This window comes from Manis javanica, chromosome 4 (genome assembly GCF_040802235.1).
Source record: "Manis javanica isolate MJ-LG chromosome 4, MJ_LKY, whole genome shotgun sequence".
Lineage (NCBI taxonomy): Eukaryota > Metazoa > Chordata > Mammalia > Pholidota > Manidae > Manis > Manis javanica.
Window position 1 is genome coordinate 121,195,751 of NC_133159.1, and position 25,924 is coordinate 121,221,674.

The following is a 25,924-nucleotide window of genomic DNA, read 5'->3' on the forward strand; positions in this document are numbered from 1 at the left end:
AGATGGAGGGCAGTGGTAGGAATGGACTGAAGGGGAACAAAACGAGAGGCGAGGAAGAGCAGCTGGCGGGGAGGGACACACACGGAAAGTGGGTGTGCGATGGCAACGAGAGCAGAGGGGCAAAGGAACTGGAGAGAGTGAAGGGACCTGATCAAAAGGACCTGGTTACTATTTGGAAGAAGAAGGTGAACAAAAGGATGTGTAGGCAAGTTTCTAAGAAAGGCCCTGATATCTTCTGATACCAAAGCCAGTTCTAACAAGTTTTTATACTTTTTCTGCCGCCAGTTGAAGCAGTTCTTCATGCTCTGAAAATGGATTTACTTTATAGAAACAGGCAAAAGTGGGTTGGGAACCAGTCTCACAAACAGAGAAATTAAGCTGTGAAATAGCATTTGGGATCAAAGTGAGCAGGCATGACTGTGATGCTTCTAATCAAGTATTAAGGCCATTTTTCCAAAGGAGTAAATAATGTTCTCATCAATGGTTCCACAGACTGGAATAAAAGTAGAGTCTATATGGCAGGAATGTATACATTACCAGCCTTTGCTTTAAGAAGAAAAAATCTATAACCATTTTATAATCAAACCTAGAAATTCATCACATTGTAGGAACCACATGGTTTCATGAGGACAATCTCAACAAAGCATCACAAACCTGATGCTTTGATGGATGCTCGACTCTGTAACTGGATTACCACAAGCAAATCACCTAACAGGCAATCTGGGTGCAGGACTGAGGCAGCAATACCCCGCATCCCTCAAGAAGTTGTGTTCACTTTAAATCTCTGGGTAAATGTTATGAAAACCTACCAGTCTTATTTCATAGATCTTCAGCAAAGCATGTATGTAGATAGAAATCACCAATGATGATAACAATTTGGCTCATTATACATTATGATTACTCACTTATGACTTTACACTATATGGACTGCCAATTCTAAATGGTGGAATCACACTTTACATTTAAGAAGTATAAGTACATTTGGGCATATCAGGAAAAAAAAACGTTATTGCAGATACTAAACGACTAACCCTTATTAACGATCTCAAGGTTTAAGATTCCTGGATATTTGTCTAGCTGAAAGATGGAGAAGACCAAGAAATACATCACTTCAGTCTGCAGTAAGTTTCCAAAAAGATACAGTAGCTGATGTTTACATAATAAAGCTATTCCTTACACCACAGTCTAATGCCAACTTTCCATTGTATGAGATTCTTACAGAGTACCCTGAGAACCACTGACTAAATCTTCCCTCTTGCCACTCACTGGGGTATTTAGGGGAGCCAGCAAGTTCAAGACCAACAGTGCTTAGGTTTTTCTGTCCCTTACATCCCAATAAGCACAGATGGTATGGCTGTGACTGGTGCAGACAGCCCTAGCCAAGAGCTGCTGGGCACGCAAAATCATGCCTGGGCCTCCAAGAAAGGGAGGCTGGCAGTCCAGGGCAATTTCAAGACCTTATAGGTCCTTTATCTGCCCTCCTGCAGCTAAGACAGATGGACAGGATCAATGAGAGAGAGGCCACCTCAAGTTCCTCTCCTGCCCAGGCCCCCTTCTTGGTGACTGCCCCATACCATCCTCCACCCTCCATTCCCAGATGTTGCTTTTCAGAATTAGGATGTAGAGTTGCTCTTGCTAGTCCTACACAGCTGCCCTTCATCGGCCACTAAGCCCACTGTGGCTCCTAGGATCCCTGACACCAGCTCATTTCCAAGACAGTGAAACAGAGGCCCCAGCAAGGCTCCTGAGCAGGGATGCCCACTGGAGTTCACTCTACTTCTCAACTCCCAACACTTCTGTGATGACAGGTTCTTAATTAATATGTCTTCTGGTACCTGGTAGACTTGAATTTGAACCTCAGCTCCCCTCCCTGTTAAGAATCAGAATTTCACTTCTGGAAGCCTTGTTTTTTTCTCCTATCTGAAAAGAGACATTAGACTTTGGAAGGCTAAATGAGCCACACACACTCAGGTGATGTCCCAGGAAACCGGGTGTATAGTCCACCCATCGGTCACTCTGCCTCGCACACGGCTGGTGCTCAGCTGCGATCTGGAAACTCCAGGGGTATCCTTTGTGGCTAAGGCTAAGGCTTGGGTGGAAAGGCCAGGATTCCTACAGCCATACCCCTCCTTGGAGAATGTTTGATACTTACTGCATCTGGTTCTGGCATTGGATCTCCTGCAATTCAGATCAGGTCAGAAGCAGGCAGAACAAAGGGGCAAGGTGCTGAATGAGTGTATACTCAGGAGTCAGGATCTGGTGGGTGACTGGGAGGGGAGAGTGTTAACAGATACACTCCGTGCTGGAGCCTCAAAAAACTCTTCTCTTTCATGTCATTTTGTTCACCTCCACTGCTTAATCCCAACCATAAAACTCCCGAGTCTGACCCCCGCAGGTCTTTGACCCACAGATCTCCTCCCCGCCCACCCCCACCACCTCCAACAGCAGGGGTTGCAACCTGAGCCCACGTCCAACTCCTGGGCAGCCAGAGCAGTAGGAGCAGAAAGCGTGGCCACAAGTATCCACCGGGCCAGGACAGACCGGTTCTCCAGGCTGCCCCTCCACCACAGCCTGTGCAGGATGAGGAACAGCAAGCACCCTGGCCCTCTAGCATTACGAGAGCGAGGGCAGGGGAAGCAGCCAACAGGGACGGACACCAAGAGACCCTGCACCCGCCCGCTCAGAGAGAAAGCACAGCCGATGCCTCACGGTCCACCTGTGGTCTCATGAAGAATAAGAAGATTCACAACCACACGAAGGGAGGAGGAAAAAAAAGAAGTCATAACCACTTCAGGAAAAAGGGATTTTTTCCCAATGTGAAATGCACAGATAATTTAATGAAATTTCCTTGATTTCCCCTCAGGGTCTGACTTCAGAAAATCAAATTACAAAGTCATCAGCACATCCTAGATTTATTACAACTGACCTGCAGGCAAAAGGATAGACTATGACATAAACACTTCGGTTCCATGTGTGTATCTTAAATAGAGGAGGAATTCAAACAGAATACAGGATAAAATATTTCAAAGCTCCAAGAAGCAGTTATGTTACTGAGCTCCATTTTTACAGACAAATAAGGCAATACCCCTGCACATTAGCTTTTTGATAATTTTTATACATTTTTCTATGGTACAAGAGAAAAATAACCAGAGCTTACAATGTACAGTTCTTACACTATTTTCACAGTTTGTGAACACTATACACCCTTTTGTTTTAATAAAGATACATTGTAATAAATTCATTGCCCTTAAGTTTATAGTTCATAATAATCTATGATTAATACACTAAAACTGCCTTTTTATGTGGCCATCCACACAAGAGAATGATCAGATTAGCTCCTGGACAGTCAGAATTGCTTTTATCTCCATTTGTATAAGAGCAAAATGACCCTACACTGAGCCAGACAGGAAACTGACAGCAGAGAAACAAATTCCTCTTGCAGCTCCGGGAGGAACGGAGGACGATGGCTTGGTGTGGCCCGAGGAAGACGTGGCCACGCTTCCTTTCAGGACACTGGGAAGCCTAAGGTCGAGGATGCCACAGGAAGGAGGCAGGGAGATCAGGCAAGTGGGCCAATGCACTGGACCGTGTCTGAATTCTGAAATGTACAGGGATGTAACTTTAAACAGCACCACTCCCCCTTTATTGTGTTATAGTGTTTATGACCGTCACTCTGGGAAGAGACACACAGCAACACTGCCACCATTTGTTTCTGTAATGGCATCATCTGCATCTCAGACCACGGCTGTTTTACACTCCAGTGTGCTCAAGCTGCCTCTCACATACGTGCTGCTTAACTGTGTACAAGGCCTATGCTCAGAGCCGGGAAGCCAGGAAACCTAAGGAGAGCCCAGCTAGCAGGTAAGTGAGGATGCGCAGGAAGGGAGCAGATTCCAATGACCTCTCCTAACTACTCTGGGCTGTTCTGTTTGCAGAATTCCAATCAGTGACGGTGACCTGCTAGAGATTCTCACAGGTGATGATTCATCTAAAGAACTGCCATTCAGATCCTCATCTGGTCAAATGGGTCTCTGGAAAACATGCTTCTTCACCACCTACCACACCAGCTGGGCCCCACGTTTCTCAGCCTTTTAACCTTTAGAGCATATGAGGGATTTGGGGCTAAAAATCCTTAGTAAGGAACATCCCTGGTAATTACAAAGTTTCTGGTACTTTAAAAAAAAAAAAAGGCAAAATACTGGATTAAGCAAGTCACACAGCGGCAACAGACCATGCGGGCAGGGAAAGAGTCAGAAACTGAAGACCTAGACCAGTGAGGGCAAACAACTGAGATTTGGTCTTTCGCTGCCTACAAGAAATCTTTACCTAATCAATCAAGGCACATTGCTACTAGCTCCATCTCCATGTTAGCTGAGTTATGATGGCTAAAGTATCAGGACTGGGACCACGGGGAAATATATAGCTGCTACAAGTTGTTCCATGTAAGATACTAGAATTAAAAACATCTGTAAACTTTGCCCTCCGCACTTTTTCTTCTTTCAGTCCTGGTGGTTTGTGGCAGGTGGAACATCTAGTTGGCAGCATACCAAATTCTTAGGATCAGCACCTTCTTTGACAAGTGGCAGACTCCTGAGTCTTCCCAGCAAAGAGTAGAAGGACTGGTAAAGGAGAAAAGAAACATTCTGTCCCGTCTCAGTATTTTAATGTTCACCTCTTTGAACGCAACATGGTTTTTGGTAAAGATAAATTCATTCTAATTGAACATGATCTTTCATACAGGAAATCTGGCTGAGCACATCGATCCCCAAACATCGACTGTGACTGTAAAGCAACAGAATATCAAATCAGTAAATCTATTGCACTTGGTGAAGAAAGTAAATTCCTCCTTTGTCTCCCAGCTCCAGAAGGCAATGTGTCTCCTTGCTGTGCAAGCTCTTCTCACTCAAGCCCGAGTCTCTGCGTTCAGACATAGTACATCCATCACCGTGTTCTTCCAGTGTTTGGAAGTCTGACAAAACACCATTCCAGTAGCTGCGTCTCCAGGTTTTGAGTCTAGAAATGAATTTTAAGATGCAATCTAAGCACAGTCAACATATTGATCGTACTGACTTCCACATCTCAGGAATATGTTCACCGCGAGAGCAGCGAGGCCTCTCTGACCAGCACTAACACTGTGATCAGCCTGGTATTATGGGATGCATATTCTAGGTGACAGGAATATACAGACATGATGAAAACGAACACCAATCTTATTGCACATGGTGTCTGGGAGAGCAATAAAAACACTGTGATACGGGATGAAAATTCTTTACTTCTTGCTTCCTCTCAGCCCTTTTTCTAGAGTCTGACATAGCAGCGATATCAGTCGACATACATGGGAGAGCTGGGAGTAGCTGGCATTTGATCCAGGATTTTACAAACATAGCATGCGACCTCTACAGTACGTTCTTCATACATCAAAATAAAGGGATGTTTCTGCAAGAAAATTGAAAACAGAAAAAAAAAAGAAAAGAAAAGAAAAATATATCAAGATTCACATCAGAGCCCCACACTTAACCTTCCCCAATTTTAATCCAGTGTAGAACCAAGGGCTCCAACCACATACGGCTGTAAGATATTGCAGCACCAGTTCAGCAAGGCAAGCGGAACCTGGATTTCATGGCGATGCTGGTGGGCATGGGCAGGCCTAAATATTATGCATGGTGCTATGATCTGGAGGGGCCACCTCGGCAGTGAGCTCTGGAAACCTATTTGTATACCAGGGAGTATGTGCTGAGACAGAGAGCAAAACTGTTTCTCAGCACAGAACACAGCCAGCACCTGGGCCACCACCTGAGGGCCAAGAACTACATGAATGCCAGCCACTGCTCCTCTAGGGACAATGATGGGGATCCCCACATGCAGCAGAAGGATCTTAGAAAAAGGAGTCTGTTCCCATCTTTATGGCCCCCTAGTCCAAAAGAGGCTCAAGACAATTATCCAATGAGCCTCTGCACTGCACTCCCCTAAGCCCACAGCCCCATATCTGCCTTGCAAACCCACCTCTATCCTCCATCTCTATCAGTATTCTTCTATCAGTAGTCTTCTCTATGTTGACTGGATGTCTTTAGTAATTGCTGGGACTGATCATAAATTTGACCTAACATCCTAGAGAACTAGAAACTAAGTGTGACAAACAAATGGGTCTTCTCTTAAAAATTCCTACAGTATTAGATCATAGCACTTTCTTCACTGGTAAGACAAATGCCACATCCAGGAGACTGCTAAAATGCCCAAGTTCCGTGGACAGGTAAGACCTCACAAAGAAATGAGAAGTGGCTGCGTGATGTGAGTGTAAGAGCTTTAGTACAGGCAGGGCAAGCACAGTACGTGCTCACAACTGCATTATACACCCACATAGACCATGCAGCAGAAAAGAGCTCTGTAAAGGGAATGTTATAATTCTTTGGGGTAATTTTTTTTAACATGTCAAGGTCAAATTTATATACAAGAATATAGCTAATAAACTAGTAGGTAAATTATACCTGCAAATTTTCTCCTTCTGAATATCTTTGTTTCAAAACATTTAAAAAGTATTTAGTAAGGTCAAGCTGTTTGCCAATAACAGGCCCACTGCTTGCTTAGTGAACCATGCCAAGAGGATTCAGGGGTGAGGAAATAACTTAAATTCCCAGTCTTATACTCACCAGAAGTTCTTTATACTTTGGCCTTTTGGATTCATCCTTTGTAAGGCTAAAATAACATAAAAATAACACTATTTTATTTATGTTAACATTATTAAAACATTATTGGGCCACATTTACCCAAATGATTTTCTTTTCAAAAGCGAAATACTACAAAGAACCATATAGCTTTTTTCCTTCAGATACAAAATAAACAAAGCAGACAACCTGCCAAACAGAGAAAACATAAAAAAACTGGACAATCTATAAGTCAAGGATTTATCTTCAGGATATTCAGTGTAGGAGCATTAGTAAAAAATTAGAAACAAATTAACTGTTGAAAACTGAATAAAGTATGGCATAGCTACATGGCAGAATACTATTAAATACATGAATGTATGTATAAGTATAAAGTATGTGTGTGCATGCTCACGTGTGTGTTTCTATATATTTACACAGGTGTTACAAAGACAGCACCTAAGAGAAACCAGTAATCTAGCAATCTGAAAAGCAAAGTATATATAAATTGTATCAATTTATCCTTAGATTTCTAAAATGTTTGCACTCTGTATCTCAATACTGTGTTTTTGGTTCAAAAGTTTAAATAGTACAACTTCACTAGGGAAAATATTAACATATTAAAAACCTTTGTCTTGCTGATATTCTCCCCTTGGATTCCACCCTAATTACTGTTGCCAGAAGCATTTTAATTTTATTTACATTTACCTGATTTATCTTGGACTACATCTTAATCACCACTCTCCTCCAACCTCAATTAAATTAATTGTTTTACTATAAAAAGCTATTCAATATTCGCAACATAGTTCATTTATTTCTAAACTCAAGGCTGTTTTTCATGTCCCACCCCTTTTGCAGTAGAGGCTGCACCTTCTGTGTAGAATTCCTCTTTGGGAATGAAGGACATACCCCTCACTGCTTGGGAGAACTGCTGCTGTAAGGCAGTCCTCCTTGTGGGACTCTTAGGGATGGGCTACCTCAGTTGAAAAGAGCCATTTAGCCTCCCTGGGGCAGCCTGTATCTAATGACTTATCCACAGAGGGGCATAAAAATCCAAGACTCTCACCTCAAGTCAGGTCAACCATGCAGGTCATCCAGCTTTCTAGCTTCCCACAGGGTCAGCTGAGGCGTTCACGAGACTGCACTGCAGCCCACCTTCTCCTGCTGCCTAACCCTGCCTGCCTTCCCTTTGCTAGTTGTTGATCACTTCCACCTCATCAACTTCCTGTACACAGTCTGTCTCCACCAACCTGCAATACCATTCTGCTGGGTTTACATTCCTTCCTGGTCAAATGCTTCTTTTCAAAACAATCCATGAATAGTTAACTTAGTTTTTCATGCCTGAAAAAAATCCCTATTTCCTCCTTATTTTGAATGATAATTGAGTGTCCAGGTATAAAACTTCAGGACAGGGTTAACGATTACTTTTCCTCAGTACTCTGGAGCTGTGATTCCACTGTTTTCTGGCAACTAATGCAATTGATAAGTTTGCTGTTAGTCTAATTGTCTTTTGCAGGCATTTTAACATTTCCTGCTTTTTCATTATTAATGTTCTGCAATTTTACTTCAATGCATTAGGTATAAAAATTTACCTTTGTTTATACAACATGATTCAGAGACTTTAATTTCAATCTGAGAATATATCCTAAGTCAATTCTCAAATGCTTTTCACTATTGTCTCCTTAAATATTACTTCTCCACTTTCAGAAGTGTCTTCTGTCATTTCCATTACACTCATCTTAGAACCTCTCATTCTGTTCTTTGTGACTCTTACTGCTCTTTCACACAGTTCACATCTATGCCATGGGAAATTCCTCAGGTCTACCATCCAGTTCCCCAATTCTATCTGCAATTGTTATTTTTATGTTATTTTAGCCTTACAATCTTTTTCCAGTCTAGAGTAGTATTAATAGCTACGCTTTTTCATTCCCAAGTCTTCCAATTAAACAGTTTTTATATCCAACTGTTTGTTTCAGTTTTGTTTTACTTCTTTCTCAATTTTAATGTAATGTACACCTTTATTTCCCTGGGCACCCCAAATATTTTATTTTGAAGTGTATTTTAGACTATTCCACAAATTCATGTTGATTTAAAATTCATCTTCTGTTTTGTTGGTTGCTTTTCTTAGCATTAGACTTCATGTATCTTGAACTTCTGGTTTGTACACTCATTTTGAAAGAGTGTTCTCACACTGTGCATATCCATACATTTGTTCCCCATCCTCTAGCCAACACAAGTGTCCTCATTAGAAGTAACTCCAGCAAAGACTGACCTTTCCTTAACAGGTCTTTCCTGCCAAGTGTAAGGCTTGGGTGAATATTGTCACAGATTCCCAGCTGTGTGTGGAATCTAGTATATAAAGAACTTCCTCAAAAGACATTTTTAGGATCAAGATTTGAACCCTAATTGTCCCACAAGTTGCCTTCTTTTCCAGGTCCTACTGTCCCAAGCAAAGGAGTTCCTTTGCAGGCTTTATATCTTTGTGTGTGGGTGTTCTTTTATCCCCTGCACATGACAAATTCTGGAGTAGTTAGTCCATCCCTGAATTCAGTCTCATTTCACAAAAATGCAAGGAGAGTACTTTCTGCTCTTTTACAGAACAAATATTTTTTTCCTTTTTTCCTTTAATATTCATTGGTAACTTTAGTAAAGAGGAATTTAAATATGAGCTGAGATCATCATTTTAATTCATAAATCATCTTTCTTTACTCTGTAAGCAAACCTTTAATTGAAGCATACATACAAAAGAAAACCCAAGTCCTAAGTGTAGAACTAAAATAAGAGCAACAGTATTCTGTCCATTACTTTTTACTGTCCGCTGTTAATTTTCACATAAATGAAACCATACATGTTTTCTGCTTTACTTCTTTGACTCAACGTCATTTGTGAGATTTATCCCTGTTGCTGAGTACAGCACTGGTCCAATCCTTAAGGCTATACCCCATTATAAAATTAATGCTATAATGGATCATCTATTCTACTGTTAATAGATGTTTTTTCTTTCTAATATGGATTATTATAAACATGCTGATCTGAACATTTTTAAACATGTCTTTGAGTGTATGTGCTTTTGTTGGGTATATAATTGGGTCTTGATTGCTGGATCCTAACATAGGCATCAGCTGTATTAGAAGTGCTATACAAGATACGGCCACCATTTTCCAGACGGAGTACACCAATCTGCACTCTACAAGTAGTGAGACAGGTGCTTCTGATCCTCTTGGTACCGCCAACCCTTTACACTGTAGTCATTCTGGTGACTGTAATGTTATTTCCCTGTAGCTTTAATTTGCATTTCCCTTGTGACTAGTAATGCTGAATGCATACCTCTCAGTCTCAGTGCTTACTGACCACCTGAATATCACCTTTATAAGTGCCTTTTCAAGAATTTTGCCATGTTTGTCATTTTCATAATTATAAGTGCTTTGTACCTATAAGTACTCTTCACATATTCTGGATAAAAGTCTTTTATCAAATATCTATAGACAAGTACACAACATGAGTTGGCATTTATGCAGTGGTGTCTTTTAATCAATAGCTCTTAATTTTAATGAAATCCAATTTTATCAATCTTCTTTTTTCTTGCTTTCTGTGTGCTGTTTAAGAAATCTTCATCTACCCAAAGGCCATGAGAATATTCTCCCCATGTTATCTTCTATATGCTTTTTGTTTACCAAACTCAAGAAGCTCAGTCTGGCAGAAAAACAGTTCAAGGGGAGTAGTGAGAAATGTGACTAGAGCAACAAGCCAGGTCCAGATCATAATGGATTTTAAAAGCCATTAATTGAGACTTTATTTTAAGGGCAAGGGTTAAGATGCAGACCAATGCATCTCAAACTGTTTTTCATTATTGCCCTTCCTTGCTATGAGATTTAAATACTGCATATCTATTTATCTACTGTAGCAGTCCTTTGGAGAGCTACCATTACACTATCCAAGACTTTTTTGTTTCTCCAGAACAAATTTTTGCCCCCTTGAGGGTGATATCATTTCATTAAGAAAACATGATCAAAATCCCAATCAAAATACCAAAAGCATTCTTCAACGAACTAGAACAAATAGTTCTAAAATTCATATGGAACTACAAAGGACGCCGAATAGCCAATGCAATCCTGAGAAGGAAGACCAAAGCTGGGGGGAATTATGCTCCCCAACTTCAAGCTCTACTACAAAGTCACAGTAATCAAAACAATTTGGTACTGGCACAAGAACAGACCCATAGACCAATGGAACAGAGCAGACAGCCCAGATATAAATCCAACCATATATGGTCAATTAATATATGATAAAGGAGCCATGAATATACAATGGGGAAATAACAGCCTAGTCAACAGCTGGTGTTGGCAAAACTGGACAGGTACATGCAAGAGAATGAAATTGGATTATTGTCTAAATACACAAAAGTAAACTCAAAATGGATCAAAGACCTGAATGTAAGTTATGAAACCATAAAACCCACAGAAGAAAACAAAGGCAAAAATTTCTGGAACATAAACAAGCAAATTATTCCTGAACAAATCTCCTCAGACAAGGGAAAGAAAAGCAAAAATGAACAAATGGATTGGCCATGGGCCTCAGTTTGCACGTAGAAAAAGAAAATGAACAAGTGGGACTACATCAAACTAAAAAGCTTCTGTACAGCAAAGGATACCATCAGCAGAACAAAAAGGCATCCTACAGTATGGGAGAATATATTTGTAAACAACATATTTGACAAGGGGTTAACATCCAAAATATATAAAGAACTCATATGCCTCAACACCCAAAAAGCAAATAACCCTATTAAAAAAATGGGCAGAGCATATGAACAGACAGTTCTCCAACAAAGAAATTCAGATGGCCAACAGGCACATGAAAAGATGCTCCACATTGCTAATCATCAGAGAAATGCAAATTAAAACCACAATGAGATATCACCTCATACCTGTGAGGAAGGCCACCATCCAAAAGACAAACAACAACAAATGTTGGTGAGGATGTGGAGAAAGGGGAACCCTCCTACACTGCTGGTGGGAATGTAAACTAGTTCAACCATTGTGGAAAGCAGTATGAAGGTTCCTCAAAAAGCTCAAAATAGAAATACCATTTGACCAGGAATTCCACTTCTAGGAATTTACCCTAAGAATGCAGCAGCTCAGTTTTAAAAACACAGATGCACCCCTATGTTTATTGCAGCACTATTCACAACAGCCAAGAAATGGAAGCAACCTAAGGGTCCATCAGTAGATGAATAGATAAAGAAGATGTGGTACATATACACAATGGAATGTTATTCAGCCATAAGAAGAAAACAAATCCTACCATTTGCAACAACATGGATGGAGCTAGAGGGTATTATGCTCAGTGAAATAAGCCAAGCAGAGAAAGACAAGTACCAAATGATTTCACTCATATGTGGAGTATAAGAACAAAGAAAAAAACTGAAGGAACAAAAGAGCAGCAGAATCACAGAACCCAAGAAGGGACTAGTGGTTACCAAAGAGGAGGGGTGGGGGAAGGTGGGTGGACAGGGTGGGAGAAGGAGATGAAGGATCATTATGATGAGCACAGATAATAGAGGGGGAAACAGGGAAGGCAGTACAGCACGGAGAAGACAAGTAATGATGACTCTATTGTATCTTACTATGCTGATGGCCAGTGACTGTAATGGGGTGTGGGGGGGACTTGATAATATTGGTGAATGTTGAAACCACAATGTTGCTCACATGAAACCTTCATGAGATTGTGTATCAGTGATACCTTAATAAAAAATAAAAAATAAAAACACATGCTCAAGACAGTTTTCAGCAGAGAAGTAACAGGGTCAGATATGCATCATAAAAAATATAACTGACAAAAAGGACAGTGGTTTGGAACAAGGAAATACTGAAATATGAGGTAACCAAATAGAAATCTGAATGATCCAGACTAGAGTTGACTGCATATGCCCAAGAAAGTGGAAGGGACAAATGTGGAGAGCGGATAGGAGCATACCATAAAAATAGATACACTTCCACTATAGAACTGAATGATTTGGAATGAGATGGAACTATGAACCTACTCAGGGAAAACAGTGGGGCACTGACACCTACACCCATTATCTAAGAGAGTGAACTGGCACCAAGGGACACAAAAATTAAGAACAGACAAGTAGTGCACATTCATAAAACCAATAAAGACATCAGAAATTAAGAAGAAAGCAACCCTGGTAGAGGTGTCACAGTTAATTATTTTAGATATTATGCTTTATGATTCAGATTCTTTTAACTAAATACTTCATTAAAATGGAACATATAAAATGACAACATTTATGCAGTTATATAAACTATATATATATGTAAACTGGTAAAAATAGACTATTTTTTTTTAAAGGAAGAAACAACCCATTTGAGTTGTCCTTTGGCCTTCTTCTATTAGAAAATATTTAGGTGTTCCTCTCTTCTTGAAAGCCAATGCAAAAGTAGAATTTGGTTAGAGAAGATGAAAGCAACTTGAAAACTAGATTCAAACAATTTTTTTCTAACTATTCAAAAAGAGGGCAATGTGAGACCATGAAATATAAGTCTGAAAGACCTATAAAGAGTAGAGAGAAACAGCATCCCCAGCAAGAAAAAATTATGAGAAAAAGAAAAGCATTCTCAGGAATGAAAAGGAGATACATTAAATGCTCTAGCTTTTAAGATAATAAACATATCTTACTTTTAAATCATGCTGGATAAACAGAATTATCAAAAACATTCAAATGAGAACCAAACAGGTTTTATTTAAAACACAGACTGAAACAGTACAAAGCATGACTGTATTATTGCCCTATCTACACATATTTATTCTTATGTGATACACACACACACACACACACACACACACACACACACACACACATACATACCTGTTAAAACAGTGGACAAACATCATCAACAGGTGTGGGGGTTCACAACTACCTGGGGAAGAGGTTTCAGAGCCAGTACATGGCCCTCCCAAGAGCTTTGTACCTTACTCTACTACATACATCCGAGTATGTTATATATTATGTCAGAGCAGACAACCACCCCTGAAAATCTTAGTGTAAGTCTTGGCTTAGTAAAAACTTCCAAGTGAATCTGGTATAATTTCACTGTTAGAATCACATCAGAATAAGATGGTTAGTCTCAGCTAGGCTGTACTTCTTACGCAAGGTACTAGAAATTTGGAGGCAACAGCTTCTCATAACTCAGAACTGGTTTTCATCAGTACCAGGGCAGTAGAATAGACCCCGATGCCTCCCCAGGCCAGCCGCAGTCTTCCATACAGCAGAGACCCAGAGCCCCAGCTTAGAAGGCAGAATGTCATGAAGACTCTCCTCCCCCAGTGTGAAGTACCAGTGTGGCTAAGATTAAACACTGCTGTTCTCACCACATTTTCAAATATTCATAAATCAAGTACTCACCACAAATTGACAAAGTTGATGAAACTTGGGGAGAATTCCCTTTCCTCAGAATTACTCAGCTGTGGAGGATCTCCTTTCACAACTTGAGTTAGTTGATCAAATACACTATTCCACTTTGGATAAGGAAATCGGCCTGTGGCCAACTCATACTGAAGAAAAAACAGAGGAAAAAGCAAAATACATAGGCATTATTACTACTCTCCATTGGAACAGCTATGTTGAAAAGCTAAACTCTAAGCAATACTCTTGTTAAGAGCCTTGAACTGAACCCAGATCAGGCTGAGGTGGAACCTTCAGAATTATCATTATTTAGAACTTAAGGTAATATTGGAAATTCCTTATCAATGAAATTCAAAGACTTGGACTAAAAGGAGACACCAAACTTAAGCTCAGACAATGTCCCCTGGAGTGCATGCTCCAGGCAGCCTCTGATTCCAAGTCTTTTGTGTGAAGGACTCTGGAAGGCTGGTTTTAGAACTTTTTAAGTACAAAGTCCAGAGAATATATAGTGGTCAAATTCATTTTTGAGATAAAAGAACATTCAACAAACAAAAGCCCAATCTGAGCTCATAAGAAACAATGTGTAAATCCTCTTCTATAGCCTGTCTGTGGTTACTAAAATTTCAACAACAATCAGACATTACTATTGCTGAAAAATGTCAGGGTTAAAGCCTTCACGTGAATTCCAATTCCCTGCATTCTAATAATGATGCTCAGGACAAATCTCTAAACCATCCCAAACCACATCTGAACAATGCTATGGACGTGTGTCCCAATCTGTCAAGAGTCAAAAATATTTGTGAATTGTATTCTCTCCTTTCTCCCTCTCCATTCTGAGGATAATGAAAACCTAGAAATTGTGCTTTTTCCAAGAAACATATTTAAATCTGCAGCATGACCTAAATGAATCCCATTTTATGTGCACTGACAGGTGGCAGAATATAAGAGACTCTAAACTTAGAGAGAGGAAGGTAGAATGAGAGAAAGAGCACTATCTAAGAAGGCTGCTTCAGAGTTTCTTCAGCTTAGACTTGATTTTGTCAGTTTAGTCAAATATTAAATTATGATATAAAATGAAAGCTATCAAGCAAGCACAAAGCCATCCTCAAACAGAAAGGTGGTATGGGAAGGCCTTTTGCCCCCAAAGAGGCCTCCCCCTCAGTTCACCATCTTCAGGACACACATGTGCCTGTGGAGAAGCAGAGGTGCATGCAGGAACACACACACAGGAATTCATTCCTTTGGCTGAGGTTTCTTTTTGATAAAAGTACAAATGCTCCAGAAGAGGGAAACCTTACTGGTTATCACAGTATTAGGAGTAACTTCATTAGATTCATTCTTGAGAACAGGTTTCAGTTAGAGAAGGAAAAAGGATGCACATAATAACGTGAAGAACTTAGGATCTTAGAAATCAATTTCACACATTTCATCTTTTTTATAAGATTATCCATGTGAAAAATAAATTAGGATATAATCATAAGTACTGACTAACCTGCTTTTAAACGAAGTTTAGCCAGATGTACTAAAGGAATTTGCTAAAAGTATTTCTATGTTAAAACATCTCATGAAACAAGACTTTGTTTTTATAATGAAGTAATACATGCTTTTTAAACGTGACTGGTTTGGACATGGATAGGTATTTCTGAACTGTAAATATCCCTTATGTGCAAACTGGAAGCTAGAGGTCTTGCTGCAATCTTGGGACAGTCACCAGACCTAAAAGATGCCCAAGTTCCAAGTTCTCTCCTGCCTAAGGAAGACGGTAGTCCCTCTTTAGTCAGCTGACTTCACAATGAGAAGCGAGTCTAGGAGGTAGCCCCACATTTGGTCACAAGGGAAGCCAAATGCAGTGTCTGCAGAGGTGAGCTCTTAGCCTTCAACTCTATTCAGAGTCCATTAGGCCTAATGCAATTCACAGGTACGTGATTGTAATCTATAGAAAGAGGATCCTAGGACCATGTATTGCCAATGAACAAATGGATTATTTAATAAGCTACAAAAAGTTCACTGCTCTGAACCTGTATTATCTCTGGGCTGGAGGCTTTTCATGAAGACGGGAGAAAATTGAAAGGAAGTTTGGGCTGCCTCCCCACAGGACACAGCCCCATCTAGTGATAGTGATGAAAATTCACACCCAGTGTAGAAGGAGCTGTAGAAGCTGTCCAAAACAAAATTTGGTAATAAGGAAATAAGCACATAAGTATACTTTTTAAATAGAATCAAAACTTCAATTGTCCACAGGTGAGAAAGAAGAGTCTAAGTGTGTTTACTAGCTGCAAATTAAGTAGCTTTCTTACTGTACTTTCCCTGTATTGTTTTAAGGTAGAATTTTCATTTAGAATGACCGGTCACCTCGGTAGTTCTCATTTCTCCACAACTGAATTACTTTCAGCTCCTTCACCTGTGACTCTGCTGTTCAGTGAATAGGAGATTCCAAGGAGAAACCTCTCATTCATGAGAGCATGTTACCCGTACACACACCATCTGCACTATCACCGCACATGCTACCTGCTGGCGTGGAGGAGCCTATCTGCCTCCCTGCTGCCTTAACTGCAAGGTGAGCCGCCCTCCCTGTTCCTGTTCTTGCTGACACCTGCAGTCCATGGTCCAGAGATGCAGAGAGACACCATTAAAGAGCCCCAGGCATGTCATAAAAACCCTGAGGGAAATAATCAACTGGTTCACTTTTAAGGTAAAAAAAACATACTTATTTTCAACATTTAGAAGATATAGTCCCTGTGATTATTGCCATCAGGGAAATAATAGGAAAATAAAATCAAAGACTAGCACAAAAAAAGCAGCAGTTCTTATGAGGGGTGAAAGATTGATGAAATTTTCTTTCATTTCTGAGTTCGTTACACTACCATGACAAGGCTGATTCAGTGTAACATACCAATGTGATTCCCAAACTCCAGACATCAGAGCGGACATCGTAGCCTTGTCGGGACGCACTTGGGTCTATTCTTTCAGGCTGGAACACAAAGAGAAGCCATGGTCATTAACTGCACACCCTCAAGCAAAAGGAAAATGGAAGCAATAGCTGGCTAGAAGTGCCAAAATACCAACATCCTCCTAGAGCAATCCATGTCTAATATCAAATTAGGAGTAGTAGGGAGTCACAATTAATTCAAAACAAAACAAAAACAAAAAGCCCCGCAAAAATGGCTACCTCCATAAGGAGAACATGGAACAACTCTTAACTTCTCCTGAAGACTCACAAACATTTGTAAATCAAAAGCTGAGATCAGACAAAGAAAGAAAGGAAGAAAACTGGAAATATGGAAAGAATAAAGATACAGGGTCAACTTAGTAGCACGTAGTGATAAACAAAGACTAGATCTTTGTTTCAGTGAGTAAAACCATACCACAAATTTGAGATTAAAAAGCAAATACAACCTAAATTTATCATCATCAGTCCACCCTTTCTCCATTATAAGGCCAAATTTATCACTATGAGTATATTTAAAGATATCTATTAGTTATTTTTAACCAAATTAAGGCATTGCCAATATAATTATATGAACAGCAAAAATCATTTTTAGTAATTTCTGTGACAGAAGCATCTTTACATTTCCCTGAATAAGGGGCCACTATTTATAAGTGTGTCTGGGCCAGAAAAGAGGGAGGGTATCAACAGCACAGAGCAGACACCAGATCCTTAGCTAAGACTGAGAGTAACCACTATTGAAAGAAAGGTCCAGAAGCCTAATAGTCAACTGCGTTATATTCTCTGCCTGTCAGCTACTAGTTTGAAGACCCAGGTATTTTGTTTTAAACATGAGCACTGTAGATGCATAAATACTCACTGGAAACTATTCATTTTTAGTTGTAAATGTATTTACTTCATAACATACACATTCCATTAAAAACCCCAGATAGTCAACCAAGAGAGAAATACTCTATCCAGTAACAGCAGAACACAGTTGCTTCTCAATTTCACATGGTGCGCTCACTAAAACAGATGTTCGGGGCCATAAAATATACCTAACTGTAAAAAACAGCGAGTATGCAAAGTATGTTCTCAGACCACAAAGTAATTAAGTTAGAAATCAGTAACAGAAAGATACCTGCAAAAATGCCCAAGTATTTAGAGATTAAACAACATATTTTTAAATATCACACCGATCACAGAAGAAGTCTCAAGAAAAAGTAAAATATATTTTAACTAAATGAAAATGAAATTACAATGTATCAAAATTTCTGGGATGTGGCTAAGGTAATGTTCAGAGGGAAACTTAAGGCACTGAATGCACATCTTAGAAGCAAAGACAGATCCCAAGTCAATAACCTAACTTTATATCTCTAAGGAATTAAAAAAGAAAAAACTGAACCCAAAGCAAAGAGAAGGAAGGATGTAATAAAAAGTAAAGGAGAAATAAGTGAAATAGAAGACAAAAATCCCACAGAGAAAAGTCAACAAAGCCAAAAATTGATGCTGTGGGAAGAGCAACAAAATTGACAAGCCTTTACCTACACAGACCACAAGGAGAGAAAACTGAAATTACTAAAGTCAGAATGAAGGGGCCTCATTACTAATGACCTTGCAGAAATAGACAAAATGAACCCATTCTTCAAAAATGAAAACCTACCAAAAATAATACAGAAATATGAATAGCCTTAAACTATTTTTTCAATGAATTTGTTATTAAAAACCTTCCCATGAAGAAAAGTCCAGACCCAGATGAGGCCACTGCTGGCCTCCTCCAAACATGCAGGAGAGAACCAGCACTGGTCTCCCTCGACTGCTCTCAAGAACAGAGGCAGGTATGCCTCTGTATTTCAAGAGGCCGTGGAATCATTTCTGAAAGCTGAACAGAGACATTACAGTACAATTACCATCCCTCACAAAGGTGACACAAGAACAGTTAACAAAATAGGAGCACATGTAATCCAGCAACATATAAGGAGCTAATCTATCATAACCAAGTGGAGTTTATCTCAGGAATACAATCCTAGTTTAATACTTGAAAATCAATGTAATGCACCACATTTACAGAATAATGGGGGAAAAAAAATTCTATCATCAACTCAACAGATGTAGGACTGGCATCCAAGAAATTTCAATCATAATAACAACTTTTAGTATACTAAGAAGAAAAGGAAACTTCATTTCATAAAGGGCACCCAAGAATAACCTAGAGCTAAAATTGTATTTATTAGTGCATACAGAACACTTCCTTCCTAATTAATGCTGGAACAAAGTACTACTTCTATTCAGCATCGTACTGGAGGTCTGAGCCCATTCAGAAAGGCAAAAGGGAAAAAGCATTTCCCTTATTCACAGACATTTGTATTTCTACAACTGTTTACATAGCAAATCCCAACTAAAATTAATGGTGAGACTAACAAGGTCATAGGATACAATGTCAAAATGTGCGAATCAGTTGATTTTATCTACAATAGGAAAATTTTGGAAAAAATATTAATTCCATTTACAATAGCAGCATCAGAAAACATGAATTCCTTAGGAATAAATTTAAAAGGTGCTCTAGTACTCCACAGTGAAAACTATAAAACATTGCTGACAGCAAAAAGACCCAAGTAAATGTAGAAAGAGTAGATATTGAAAAACTTAGTAATGTCAAGATATCCAGAGGTGGCTGGATAAATAAATTGTGGTCTGTCAATAAAATGCAAAACTTCCCGGCAATAAAAAGAATGAACTATATTCACAATAGGTGTATCTTCAAAACATTATGCTGACAGAAAGAAGGCACACACAAGCTAGTACAGGTTATAAGATTACATTTACATGAAACTCTAAGAAAATTTAGTTGATAGTAACAGAAAATAGAACAAATTATCTTTTCTTGGTGATGGACATGTTTTCTGCCTTGATGATGAGATGATTACATGAGTAACTACATTTGTCAAAACACAAATTATACACTTAAACACATGTCTATCATTTGTGGTTACAGTGGTAATGTCATTCTGACACTACTGAATGCTTACGTCAGTCGCTCAGAGCTGAAATTTCTAGCATGTCCTATGTTGGGAAAACTCAATTCCCAGAAAGGGTCACATTTCCCTTCCAGGAGCATAGTCTGAGCAAGCCTATCCAAGGGTCTTTAAGTGTACTTTTGTTCTGCTTGATACTTACTATGTATTAGGACCAGACACAAGATACACAGTAACCTACAGATTTTTGTCCAGTAGAGATGCAAATGGTTTCTGTCCAATAACCCCAAAAGTTATTGTTTTGTTTACCTGGAGATAATTAGCAGTACTGTATTTAAATTAGCCACCTCAGTCCAGCATTCCATCTTCAGTGAATTACATAAACAATCTGGGAGACAGCTTCACCATCCTGCCTGTCCAGTTTTCTCATTCATCAGGTAAATACATTTTGACACACTGATTCTTTATTTGTATGTGTGATATTTTAACATTTCAAAAATTATTCTTTGGATAGAAGTGGAGTTTAAGATCCACAAAATTAACTAAAGATTATAAATCTGGACTTAGATCAGAAATGTAGATTTGAAATCTAAATCTAAATCAGAAGTATAGGTTTGAAAATGAAAAAGCTTTTTAAAAGTATAACAGGAAAATACCAACTTAGAGAATAGGGCAGGCAACATTTAACAAAAACCGCAAAAAAGTGATAGATAAAACAATTTTATATCCCAAATATATATATAAATATATATTTACAATAAATGCATAACTCAAGTTACTCAGTATTGAGACATAAAATAAAATCCAAGGCATAAGGAGAAATTGACAATTGCAATGTTAACAAATTTTGAACAAATCCTTCTCCATTTTTTGGAATTAAAGAGGCAAAAAAGAAGTACTGAATAAATGTAATTAATAATACAGAACAGATCTTTTCCAATATTTCATTTTTTAACTGACCATTTATCATGCTAAAGAGAATCTTAAGTCCTGAAAGGCAGAAATGTACGAGCTAAAATACTTTGAAAGCTGAAAGGTTAACAAGAATCAGTGAAACACTGTATTGGTTAGCAATGTTGTGTTAACAAATTATCCCAAAACTTAACAGCTTAAAGCAAACATTTATTATCTCATGATGTCTGTGAATCAAGATTCAGGGAATATTTTCGGTGGGTGGTTCTGACTCAGGAACTCTTTCAAGGGTGCAATCAAGAGGTCGGCTTAGGGCTGAAGGTTTTACTAGGGCCAAAGGATCTGTCGCCACGCTCACTCACACAGTTACTGGCATGAAGACTCAGTTCCTCCCCACATGAGTCTCTTCATAGAGCTGCCTGTGTGTCTTCAAAACACGGCAACTGGCTTCCCCCAAAGCTAGCAATCCAAGAAAATAAGAAAGAAGCCACAGTGCCTTTTTATGACCTGCTGTCAGAAGGGAGACACTGTCATTTCTGCCATACGCTCTTCATTAGAAGTGAGACACTAAGCTCAGCCCACACTCAAGGATGGACTTAGTCTCCAGTTTTTGAAGGGAGGTGTACTAAAGGAATTGCAGACAGATTTTAAAACTACCACACACGAATGTTAAAATCACTCCAGTAAACAACTCTTATACCTAACACTTAAAACAATTAAGAAAACAAAAATACCTATCTGTACACATATGTAATGCATGAGCACACACATGCATGTGCTGATGCTAAGGAAACAGTAAACCTTCATAGTTTTCAATGAACTATCTATTTTTCCTAAAGACTCCTGGCCAAGGTGGATTTCAATTTCAAAAGAACAGAAAACTATTCTCCCACAACTTTTCTGTAGTCGGGAAAATTTTTTGAGCTCAAGGAGGCCAAAGATTTGTTTTTGCTCATTAGATGATCAAAATTTTTTTTGCTGAATATGAATAAAAATAAATAAAAATGAAAATGTTCTCAATTAGATTTTTATATCTAGCATAATGCATATAAAATCCTTATGGCAAACTATAAACCAATATCACTTGAATATTTTTATGTAGAGATCATAAATATGAAACATACCAAATGTAAAACTATGTTAAACATATAAAGCATGAGACACGTAGGGATTATTTCTGGAATGCCAGAATGGTTCAACCATAGTTAATATATGCTACTATGATTCATTATATCAGTAGCTCGCAGAGAGAAACATTTTATCATGTACTAAATGATGCCAAAAAGGCATCCCATAAAATTTAATAGCCATTCCTGACTCATTTTTTCTTGTTCTCTTTCACACACATATTCTCACAATCAGATATGCACCCAGACTTAGTAAACCAGAAAAATGCATTTGCTTTCAAGTCAGAAACAACACAAGAATCTTACTATCAATACTGTCATTCAACTTTATCTTGAAGTTCTAGACAAAGCAACAAAAGTTAAATGAGAAAAGTAAAAAGATATATATAATAAAAGATCCACTGAGGAAGGCCAAGCCAAAAATTATTTCCAGAATGGTTCCTAGAATACCATCTGAAACCTGTTTCCAAAAAAGGCAGATCAGTAGTTTGGCTTGTTATAAAATAAACATATCAATATAAATAATAATTAGTCAGGAAAACAAATCCTATTCAACATAGCAAGAAAAAAACTGTCACAGCACCCAAAATACAGCAGGGAACCAAACAAAGACTGGTCTCAAGGGGCTCACAAACTAGGGAAGAAAACAGTCAGGTGATAATAAGGGTTATGAAGCAGATAGGGATCAGGAGCTGAGAGTAATGGAGGGTGCTATTGAGATGTGGTGGCCCAGGAAGGACCATCTAAGTGCGTGTAAGGATGTGGGCTCAGAGACCTGAAGAGAAAGACTGGCACATTAAAAATATTCACAGGGCAGAGAGTTCAAAGGAGAAAGGAAAAGATCATGAAAAAGAATATCCTCCACATAGTTGTGAAACAGCAAGGAGGTCCATGTGGTGGCTGGAGCTAGGCAGAAGAGGGGGAAGGTAATGGAACAGTTTAGAAAGAGAGCTGAGGGCCAGATCATGTAGAGCCTTACAGACCCATTATAAGGACTCTGGAATGAGTTTTAAGCAGAGGGATGACATGATCTGGCAATACTTTGAAAGGAAAATGCCAGATGCTGTGTTGGGAATAGACTGTAGCAAAGTAAGAGTATAAGCCAGGAGACCACTCTGGAGACTACAGCAATAAGGCAGGTGAGAAATGTCATGGATGTAACAATGAGCACTGGAGGTTTTAAGAAGAGCATGGTTATTTGTTAATGGATAGGATGCAGAATGTGGCAAGTAGAAAGAAATGAAACTCCAAAGTTTATGCCCTGAGCAACTGGACAGAGGGAGTTGGTATTTGCTGAAACAGAATAACTGGGGATGGCAGATCATAGATTTTGCAGGGAGCAGAAAGGTGATAGGAGATCAAGAGTTTGGGAGTAGACATATATTTGCCACTTCTGTGGAATCTAAGAGAGATATAAAATAGGAAACCAAATACATGACTTTGGAATTTACAGGTGAGGTGTGGCAGGAAAGAAATCAAGAGCTGTCATCATTTTCCTGAGCACCTGCTAAGTGTTGGGCACTGCACATCACTGGGCAAAAGACAGTATTACTCCTTAAGACTAGAGAACTCACTAATGAGATCTGGGTAGTTGGAAGAACACAAGGAATTGACTACTCAGGCCTGGATGCACTAACATGAAGATATCAGAAAGCTGAGAAGGACCAAGAGAACCAGGAGAGAGGGACGAGCCAGTCAAGTAGCAAGAATGTGTAAGCTCAGGGAAACTGAGTGATGACAGTGTTTCAATAATAAAGAATTTCAAACGTTACAGGTAGATTAGGAAGATTATGACTCAAAAGTGACTACTGGCTTTGACAATACAGAAGATAATGGTCACTGAAAACAGCAGTTAAAATAGAGTGATGGGGATAAAATAACTCATTAGAATGGGTCCAAAAAGAATAAAAGGAAAAACAGCCAGGTATAGACAAGTATTTAGAGTTGACAATAAATTTTTTTAAACTTATTAAAAAATGTACACAGCTCCATAAGAAGGAAAGACTAACATGACACATTCAGACTACTTGAGTGAATGGAGAGAAATAATATATTCTTCATTGAGAAGACTCAACATTATAAAACAGCAATAATGCAATTAATTTATAAGTTCAATAAAATGTCAATAAAATTCTTGCTGCATTTAAAAAAATGATACTAATATTCATATGAAAAGTACAGAAAAGTAACACAACAAAGTCCAGAAACAGTCTCAAACCCAAGAATTTATGATAAGACTATTAATTCTAAACAACGGAGTTTGAACAAACATATTATTAAAAATAAAAATTCTAACTGGTTAACCATTTGTAGGGAGAAGAGTTATACTCTTTCTTGTGATAATATACCAATACTGATTATAGCAGGACTAAAAACTTAAACATAAAAAACAAAAGCCTAAACTTTAGGTACTAAACATTCTGCAACTATTTCTAATTTGGCATGAAAAACATCTTTCAATATATGACAACAGCCAGTAACCTGAAAGTTAACTGATAAGCTCACATTAAAATTTTCTATTTCTGTAATTCAACAAAAAAATATGTAAAATTTAAAGACAAAAGACAATTTTGAAAAACAATATGTAACAATAAGGGTTAAAATTCTCATATCAGTACAAAAGATTAACATTCTAATAGAAAAATGGGCAAAGGATAATCATTTTATGAAAGTGACCAGACATAAGAAAAATACAGAAGTACCTAACTTTATCAACACCTTAAAAATATATGACTAAAACCCCATTAAATTAAGAGAATTCCATTCCAGCCTAACAACTTGACAAAGATACAACTGTCAACTGATCCCTACTTAGAAAGCACACCCTTTCAATCATATGGTGTATCCCAAAAGTCCTGAGATGTGTGAACTTTTTATATTCAAGGAAAGATAAAACAGAACTGTGTGAAGATAGTTTAAAAAATGTTTAAACCAGTAGTTAGTATAACAAAACACTAGAAAAACAACCAGGCAAAAGTAGAAAGTTAATTTTTAATAGCTAAATACATTATATGTGAAGATGCAAAACCTAGAATAATGCCTACAAAAGCAGATGAAAAACATATGTATAATATGTTTTACATTTACATAAGAACGTAAAAGGATGTATACTCACAAAAAAATTTGTCTTCCTTTATAAATGAATTATGGGTAATTAATTCTCCATTTTACTCTTCTGTAGTTTATCTTTTATACAATTAACAGGGACATAATCTTCCAATGAGAAACACATTTATAAAATCATACTGTAGTAGAGTTATTCAAATGTACAGCTATTTTATTTACCATTGTAAAAAAAACAGGAATAATGCAATATTTTAAGAGGGTAAACTATATGTTTTAAAGTTAGGGAGACAAACAGAAAAAGGAGCACACGAGTCTCATGTATACATGCGCATTCAAAGGAGAGAAAAACAAGAGAAGGTGAAAATAACTAAAACCAGATATCCAACTGAGGACATTACTACCTACCTTACAGAAATAAAAAGACACATAAGAGAATACTATGAACAATGGCATGCCAACAATTAGATAACCTAGATGGAATGGAAAAATTCCTAGAAACACAAATATTACCTAAATTTGTAATTCTTCTGGCCCAGAAGAATTAGAAAACCTGAACAGACCTATAATAAGACAAGACACTGAATCAGTAATAAAAGAGCCTCAACAAAAATAAGTCTTACAGGAACTGCTAAGTATTTTCTTTACTAGACATTTTGAAACCTGAATGGTCATGCTAAAGGAAAAAAGTGAGTACTATTTTTTCAGTATTGTATACAAAGGGAAAAAGAAAATTATACCCTGAAGAATAAATTTCTTTTGAAACCAAAGAGACAGAGAGATAGGCTATGAATGAATGAATCAGTATTATCAAATTTGTTGAACAAAGATCAAAGGAAGATATACATAAATCAACAATTTCCTAATGTTGATGA

At 38.2% G+C, this 25,924-nt stretch overlaps 1 protein-coding gene across 3 annotated transcripts in view; it reads right to left on the bottom strand.

The window, feature by feature from the left end:
* Positions 1-2,896: 2,896 nt before the first annotated feature.
* MAP2K4 (mitogen-activated protein kinase kinase 4) overlaps positions 2,897-25,924 on the bottom strand; it is a 128,242-nt gene continuing 105,214 nt past the window's right edge. For all 3 annotated transcript variants that reach the window (XM_073234760.1, XM_037001384.2, XM_037001385.2), the window contains 4 exons: positions 16,940-17,017; positions 14,047-14,195; positions 6,648-6,693; positions 2,897-5,436 (listed from right to left, as the gene is read on the bottom strand). In XM_073234760.1, coding sequence (XP_073090861.1) covers positions 5,323-5,436; positions 6,648-6,693; positions 14,047-14,195; positions 16,940-17,017 — 387 coding nt within the window. In that variant the 3' untranslated portion in view covers positions 2,897-5,322. The remainder of the gene's footprint in view (positions 5,437-6,647; positions 6,694-14,046; positions 14,196-16,939; positions 17,018-25,924) is intronic.